The sequence below is a fragment of the Nicotiana tomentosiformis genome, chromosome 1 (genome assembly GCF_000390325.3).
Source record: "Nicotiana tomentosiformis chromosome 1, ASM39032v3, whole genome shotgun sequence".
Lineage (NCBI taxonomy): Eukaryota > Viridiplantae > Streptophyta > Magnoliopsida > Solanales > Solanaceae > Nicotiana > Nicotiana tomentosiformis.
Genome location: NC_090812.1, coordinates 110,624,356 through 110,632,379, shown reverse-complemented (window position 1 = coordinate 110,632,379; position 8,024 = coordinate 110,624,356). Strand labels below are relative to the sequence as shown.

The window sequence follows — 8,024 nt, the reverse complement described above, 5'->3', positions numbered from 1 at the left end:
GGTAACAGTTTAGTTGCATTTCTGTTTTCAGTGCATTGGTTGAAATTGGAAATGGTAAATTTTATTTTCTAGATAAGTTCACAAAGTTATTCTGGGGTGAGGGAAACAAATGTATGTCATTTACATATGTCTGAAACTAGCTTTTCCTTATGCATTGACTCTGCTATTCTATTGGCAATGCAATAAGCAGTGGACTGTATAGTGATCATTGGGTTGACACCAACTGCTGTAGGAAGCACACTTCCATCACATACATATAAGCCTTTTGCTTCCCAGCATTCTCCGTTCTCATCCACTGCTCCATCTTCCTCATTCGCCCCCATCCGACAGCTTCCCATTTGATGTGCAGAGCCATAGATTGCCCACTGTTCTCCTTTAGAGCTTGGCCCTCCAGTAGCTCCAACTGTGTCCAGAAACTCTTCCAACTCTTCATTCGTGATCCCTTTACAACTGATTTTCTGTCCATCACTTCGATATGTTCCCACTTCAGCAGCTCCTGCTGCTACCAGGATCCTCAATGCCCTTCTTACACCTGCTTTGATATTCTCTTTATCAATTTCATCCAGTCTGTACTTTATCTTCCCTGCCTTCTTTACTTCTCCTGAACCTTGATCTTTTGCCAATGCTAACAGATTTGCTGTTCGCGAGTACTTTGTCATCCTCTCCTTCATATCCTGCCCAGAAGTCCATGGGAAAAAGCAGGCAAAAGAAGCAGGTCCCAGAGCTGTAGCTTCTATTATGGCCTGTGCATTAGTTTCTTCAGGCACCATCTTATGAACGGCTGTCATTATTCCTCCCTCATAATTCTTACCTTTGATTTCAGACATGGATTCGGGGAAGTATCCCCACGCCAAAAGAACAGGGTGGAGGTGGAGGTTTGTCCCAATGTTCTTGTTCTTCAATCCACTGGAAATCAGTAAGGGAGGTGTCAAGAGAGATCCACAGGAAGAAATCGTGGCGCGAGCTTCAATGTGCAGCTTCTTAGTGATCTTCTTGCTTTCAGTTGTTGCAATAACTCCAATACATATCTTCTCATTCATGTCATCTTCCAGTATGAACCTTTCTGCAGTGCATCCAGGCAAGATAACGGCGCCTGCGTTAACAGCATCAACAAGCCAAGTGGTATCAGTCCCTTTCTTGTCTCCTGTTTTACAACCATAACCACAAGAACCACAATAATGATTCTCTGAAGAATTTCTTGGTATATTTTCCACCTTCAAACCAAGATTTTCACACCCTCTTCGTATTGCTTGATTCTGAAGTCCTTCGTTGGCGCAATTCTCCGTCACACCAATCCGTTTGCAGACTGCATCCATGGCAGACTGATATTCAGAAGTTCCAAACCATGGAATCTTGTGCTTCACAGACCAGTCATTGAGAACATCAGTTGGAGTTCTAATGGAAGCAGACCAGTTTACTGCAGATCCACCACCAACTGTCGTTCCAGCCATAACCATTACTTTTCCATCATCAGTAGTAAGCATTGCACCTGTCTCATACAGTTCATTCAATGAAGGACCTTCAAGACCAGAATAATCTTCTGGCACAAAGTAATGACCTTTTTCGAGCACGACGACTTTGTGACCTGATTTTGCAAGGATTGCTGCTGCAACACCTCCTCCACATCCAGAACCAACAATCACAACATCACACCTTATCTTAAAGGTGTTGTCTTTTGTATCCTCAGTAAGAGGAACACCTTTCTTTGATAAGGATTCTTTCAAAGTTTCATCACTCTCATTTATGGTTTCCACAATCCCTTTTTCAAGTGGTCTTTCTTTATGGTTTTCAGATGGAGTCTGTCTTGTGTCTGGTTGATACCCAATTGCTTCCCATGCTGGATTCTTGCAATTTTCATCAGTCTGCACAGAACCAACCAAGTATGCATAGTGAAGAATAGTTCCAACATGTTACCATCAAAAGGCAAGAAAGTGTAAAACCAATTATCCAATAATTGAGGCTTATCACTAATTTCATCAGATTCAGTTCCTTTTCTAGTTTCGGATAAAAACAAGGTCATTATCTTGAAAATACTACTTTAAAAGCATGTGCAATAATTAAGTAGGGCAGAGAGGAGCATTACCCAAGAGAAGAAGATGAAGAAACACATAGTTTTGATCAATAAGAAAGTAATTCTCAGAGGAAGGAGAAAACTTTCTCTGGACCATCTTTGCAGAAGAGATTCTCTTTGCTTTAAGGATAATTCAGAGAAGTTGTGAACAAAAGGCCATCTCTTATCCAAGCATACACGTCCACAAAGCACAAGACTCCCTAATCTTGTTGATAACAAAAACACAACTATCCTTATTATGAGCATTGCCTCAGGGTTGCTTCTCTTCACCAGTAGCTCTGCAACCTATTCACCAACCAATCAAAACAGGACATCAACAGAAGAAAAAAACAAAAAATACATTCAACCCAATCATATTAAAAGGGGTGAAATTTACCTCATTGGGGAATGGAGGCTGAGAAGCAGAAGAAGAAAAGAAAGAATCAAGAGCTTTGTTATTGCAAGGTGATAAATGTTGAGGATTATATGGGAGTGGAGGAATGAGAGTTTCACAAAAGGAAGCAATAGTTTGGATTTGAGAAGAGGAGAAGCCATGGCTATAAGGACGGCTAATTCTTCCTCCTTTCAATGAAGAATGGCATTGTTTTCCCTTCATCTTTTTTTTGTTTCTCTTGAGCTGTTGATGCTTTGTATTTATATCCACTCCTTATCCTTGTTGTTTTCTTACTTCTGCTTAAGATTTCTGTGGATTAGAATTTGAATTATCATTGGTTTTAACCCTGGTTGTTAATTTTATTAATTTCTATAGACTTGGGATCCCTTTCCTACTAGACTATTACTGAAGAGGTTTCAAGTATAAGGATCAAGTTTTTTAACTTTCTGTCTCAATTTGTTTCAGATATATAATTCAAAACTATATATGAAAAGGAAAACAAATTACAACTTTTTATGATGAAAAATATTTATGTTTCTAAGTTGTGACTTTCTGTTTTGTGTATGTCATAATGTCATCGATGAAAAAGAGATATATTTTCTCGAAGGTCAGAAATAGAAATATATTTGGTTTTGACATACGAAATTTTGTAGTTGAAAGTTTTTTAGGTTCCTGTAGGATTGGGATCCTACTCCTACTAGGCTATTAGTTGAAGTATTAGAATTGTAACCATCCACGTGTAACATTGCTCGACATTTCTGGTACTTTATGATATTCTCTAATACTAACAACCCATTCGGAAATTGAGTTAGTATCTTCAAGATCTATATAAAAAGTTAGAAAAACTTAGGGAAAACAAGAATATGTGTATTTTGGAGTATTTCTCATTTCTAGTGCAAATTTGAGAAAATTTCAACGAAAAATTAGGAATTTGATAGAGTTTTACTGCTTTTATTGTGTGTATGGTGACATTTTAATAACCACTGAAAATTGTTTGTTTCTTCAACTTATGTTGGAATTATTTGATTGGACCTCAATTATGGCAAATTTAATTTGAGCAACTATCAGTCGGTTCAAATTCCAATTCAAAAATAGACTCAAATATTTATCTAAATTATATTAATAAGGAAAAAATAAACGATCAATATCCCTTCACAACCAACATTTTCACAATGTATCGATCCCAAGACGAATTCCTAGCAATTTTGTTCTTCCCAAATTTGGGTAAATACTTGTCCGCATACAAATTTGTGTCAAGAAATGACGAAATATTTCAGATTCCATAAAAACTTATTAAGTGATTTTTAAGGAAAAGAAAACAAACTTTGCTTGAAAGAAGAATGTTAAATACGCAATTAATATAATCGTCGGTTTTAGTTTCAAACAAAACTCAACAATAATGTGAAATTTGGAATTTGCACATTCCCCTTACGTAATATTGTTGCCATTTCAAAAACCAACTGTTGCTATGTTTCAAAGGGTGTAAGGAATAGAGATGGCAATTTCAAAAACATAACTTCACATGGAAAAAACTATCATGGGTTTTGATGGAATAGATTATATCCCTCTATTTTTAACTGGTCGTAACAGTAAAATATTTCTTTTTGATAGGAAACGTTATTCCTTTAAATGGTCGTTACACGGCACGAATCTTAAGGAAGAATGACACAAATAAGATCATTTGGTGCCACCATTAAAATTTTGACCCGATAGGAGAAAGTCCTGAGAAAATAGTCTCGGGTTAGAATATTGAAGCATAGTGGTAAGAGATTTTTGGATAAGTCTTATGGTGATTCGTCATATTTCTCACGATTGACATTATTTTGCAAGTTATGGTGATTGTCACAAAATTCTAATGGTTGCAATATTTATGTGCATTGGAATTATGGCAACTGTCACATTTTTGACTGTTGCTATATATTTGAGCATTTGGCCATAAAATTCTAACCAATCGCTAAAATATTTCGCGCATTGGCTAAAAATTCTGGTGATCATTAGGACTTCTGATGCTTCAAAATTCTGGCCAGCGTGTTATAAAATTCCGATGTGGGGTTATTTTTTTAAAAAAAATTCTTAACGGGGTCAAAATATAAAAAATAGTTTAGGGTCCATCCAGTGTCACTTTCAGGAATCCGAAGTAGTCAGGGACCTATACGGGTCAAAATCTATCTCTAGAATACTCAAGTCAAAATGGAATTAGTAAAACATTCTCAGGCCGCCACGTGTCGAAATGATCTAAGAAACAATGAAGGTCGTGGTCGAAGAGTTACCAAAGGCTGAAGTCGAGGAGTCATCAAGGATCGAGGCTGAGGTCGAATGCCCTTGACAGAGTTATAACGGCTAGTTTCAAGATAGGACATTAAAGAGAATATTCTAGTAAATATTCTCTTCACTTGTACTATTAGGGTTTCTAGGAACATGTTCCCTATAAATAGAAAGAGACACAATGATAAGGGACATGAGATATTCATTTATAAAATACACTTTGACTTTAAAGGAAGAATCTAGTCTTATTGCAAGCCTACAAACACAACATTTTCTCTAAGGTTCTTGTCCACACTTTTTCACTGGATCCGAGAATAACTCGAATATTCAAAGGCTTATCCATCATTCATCATTGTCAGAAAGAACATCCATTGATTTCATCCTTTCTCGGGTGACTCATTCGTTCTATTTACATAAATGACATTCATTGGTATTCATCATTATTTAATGCTACATTACTTCTGTTTGGGTTCTTAAATATTGATTATTGTACACCGTCATAGCTTTTGGAATAGATCTACGTGCTATTTATCACACTACCGAGAATTTCGTCTTTAGGATATTATTATTAACCAAGATTAACCCTCATTTATATAAATTTAATTAGTTGAATCAAGATCTATATTTTTGGTCAAACAATTTGGCGTCGTCTGTGGGGATTTCTTAGTTAATTTTTTAGTTTTCTTTAGATCTATAGCTAACGCCGGTCACTAACCTTACAAACTCCAAGATCTTTTTTCTTTGTACGTATAAAAATCTACATGGCATGTAATCAAGGAGAAAGGACAAAAGTAACTGGTGATTTTCCTAGCAACCTCATGAACGCTATCAACGAAAGCTGTGAAACAGTTGGCGAGGACGTGACACCCAACGCTTCCCCTAGGCGCGAGAGGTCGCCTTCCCCACATTGTAGCATAACAAAATCTAGCGGAAAGTGGCCTCCACGTCCACAGAAGAAGGAACACCCCCAGCTGTTAAAAAGTTCCTCGAAGTATGGCTGACCGACACGCTAGTGAGCTTGCTCAATAAGCCCGGTCCAGGAACAAACACAGAAACAACAAGAGCATGATACAACGAGCAGACGAACAGTACAACCGACCAAATCCTCCGACAGTAGGTATAACTCACAATATTACTAACAGTGTAGGTGACAGCGCCCTCGCACCATTCTAAAGAGGATGGAAGAAATGGAGAATGAAAACAAAGCACTCCGAGACTAGATGAAAGAACACCAAGAACGAGTCGATAAGTTACCAGGCACTCCTAAGTTGTTGCTAAAAAGGGACATCAGCAGGTTCGTAGAGCAGTCGTACAATGACGAAGTAGCCCCTCACGCCATACCAAAGACCTTCAAATTTCTGCCCTACCTCAGGATATACAACAGAACGACCGATCTCGAGGATCATGTGACCCATTACTTCACCGCCGTGAAAGGCAACGACCTCGCCAAGGAACAAGTGTCCTTTATTTTGCTGAAGAAGTTTGGAAAACCCCTTACGGGAGAGGCATTTACATGGTACTCATAGCTATCAGCCCGCTTCACAGAAACTTTCGAGGAAATGGCCGATAAGTTCATAACTACCCGTGCCGGAGCCAAGAAGGCCAAAACAAGAGTAAACGACATATTCGCTGTCAAGCAGTCCTTGGGAGAGGGGCTGAAGGACTTCCTCCCCCAATTCAAGAGATTAAGGATGACTCTGTTAAACATGCCCGAAGGGATGGCGGTCGTAGATTTCCAGAACGGTTTGAGTAAAGATGGTTTGAGAGCAACTAGAAAATTATTGAGCCGATTGATGAAATATCATCCAACCAATTGGGACGAAATCCATAATGCTTATTGTGCTGAGGTCCAGCAAATGAGGTCGACCTTAGTGGACCAACTCATCGGCTAATCTCGGTGCAAATCGAATCCAGAAAAGAACGAAGAGAAAACATCAGGAGGGATCACCCGGTCTCGCGACCCAACAGGGAACGACACCAGCCATACATCAAGGAGGCCACCGCACATTCCCTCCGCTATGAAGAAGGCCCATCCAGGCCAAGGACCGGAACTCACCGGAACTAGAGAGGTATGCCCCCCGTTATTATCTGCTCATAATTTTTGTATGTCACCTATAGAAATAGTCTATGCTCTTGAGAAACTCGGAACAAAGTTAAAGTGACCACCAAAGATGAGATCCGATCCGAACACCAGAAAATCCGACGCCCTCTGTGAGTTCCACCAGGAACGTGGGCACAAAACAGAAGATTGCATCGCCTTAGACAAGATGTCATAAACATGTTACGGCAGGGACAACTCAAAGAGCTGTTAAGAGACAAGGGCAGAAATAACTTCAACAGAGGATGTAAATACCAAGGCTCGCCGAAGCCGCCATCACCAGCTTGTACTATCAACATGATCATCGGCGGTGGATATGACGCCTCTATCAACGTCGTGAAGTTCACCACCACTCACAAGCTCAAGCGGTCTATCACCCGCGAACGGTACGATGAACTCGAAGAAAGTATGATCTTCGATGAGTTAGATGCCGACGGTTTGACTTTTCCTCATAATGATGCCCTTGTCATTACTTTACGCATTTTAGATACTGTTGTCAAATGTATCATGGTGGACGATGAAAGTGGAGTGTGCATTATCCATCCCTGGGTCCTTACCCAAATGAGACTCGAGGACAAGATAGTGTCGCACTGCATCACGCTAACCAGTTTTAATAATGCAGTTGAGCGGACGTCGGGGGAAATTACACTCCCCGTCTTGGCAGGCGGCGTGACTCTGGAGACGACATTCCACATTATGGACCAGGCCACCGCATACAAAGCCATAGTGGGACGACCATGAATACATCCCATGAGAGACTTCCCCTCCAGCCTATACCAAATAATTAAATTCCCAACACCATGGGGAATATTCATCATATTCGGAGAACAACGCATGTCCTGCGAATGCTACCGTATTGCCTTAGATAACACGATAATCCAACAGGAAAAAAAACAAGGAGAAAGAGGCATAGCAATCAGCAGGGTCGAGGTCGACGCAAGAAGAGATCGGGGATGTCATCGTAGATCCCGAAATGGTCGAGGATGTGGATTCAACCATAGAGGACCTCGACCCCATTCAATTGGACCTCAATGACCGTAGAAAAAAGTCCTACATCGACTGAAAACTCCGAGAACTAGGTAATTGTTGGTTAAATTGATATTTCTTGGAAATGATCACATTATAGATTTTCCATCTGCAAATAAGTTTAAATTGAAGCGTTAATATAATTATCTAAAATTTGGATTTAAGAAGGCGTTGTTCCTTGATGAATTACT

At 39.6% G+C, this 8,024-nt stretch overlaps 2 protein-coding genes across 2 annotated transcripts; one reads left to right on the top strand and one right to left on the bottom strand.

The window, feature by feature from the left end:
• Positions 1–39: 39 nt before the first annotated feature.
• Positions 40–2,966, bottom strand: LOC104090965 (long-chain-alcohol oxidase FAO2). Its single transcript, XM_009596184.4, has 3 exons — positions 2,448–2,966; positions 2,084–2,356; positions 40–1,862 (listed from the first exon to the last, which is right to left on the bottom strand). Exons 1-3 carry the CDS (start codon positions 2,664–2,666, stop codon positions 117–119), a joined length of 2,238 nt encoding a protein of 745 aa, XP_009594479.1. The 5' UTR covers positions 2,667–2,966; the 3' UTR covers positions 40–116.
• Positions 2,967–6,987: 4,021 nt separating this feature from the next.
• On the top strand, positions 6,988–7,548 carry LOC138908699 (uncharacterized). Its single transcript, XM_070199382.1, has one exon. The coding sequence runs from the start codon at positions 6,988–6,990 to the stop codon at positions 7,546–7,548; it is 561 nt and encodes a 186-aa protein (XP_070055483.1).
• Positions 7,549–8,024: the final 476 nt, after the last annotated feature.

Coding starts and splice junctions, on each gene's coding strand:
- LOC104090965 (XM_009596184.4), bottom strand. CDS start 2,666: ATGAAGGGAAAACAATGCCATTCTTCATTGAAAGGAGGAAGAATTAGC. Junction 2,357..2,447: donor AGCCTCCATTCCCCAATGAG/GTAAATTTCACC, acceptor GTTGGTGAATAG/GTTGCAGAGCTACTGGTGAA. Junction 1,863..2,083: donor TCTTCATCTTCTTCTCTTGG/GTAATGCTCCTC, acceptor GGTTCTGTGCAG/ACTGATGAAAATTGCAAGAA.
- LOC138908699 (XM_070199382.1), top strand. CDS start 6,988: ATGTTACGGCAGGGACAACTCAAAGAGCTGTTAAGAGACAAGGGCAGA.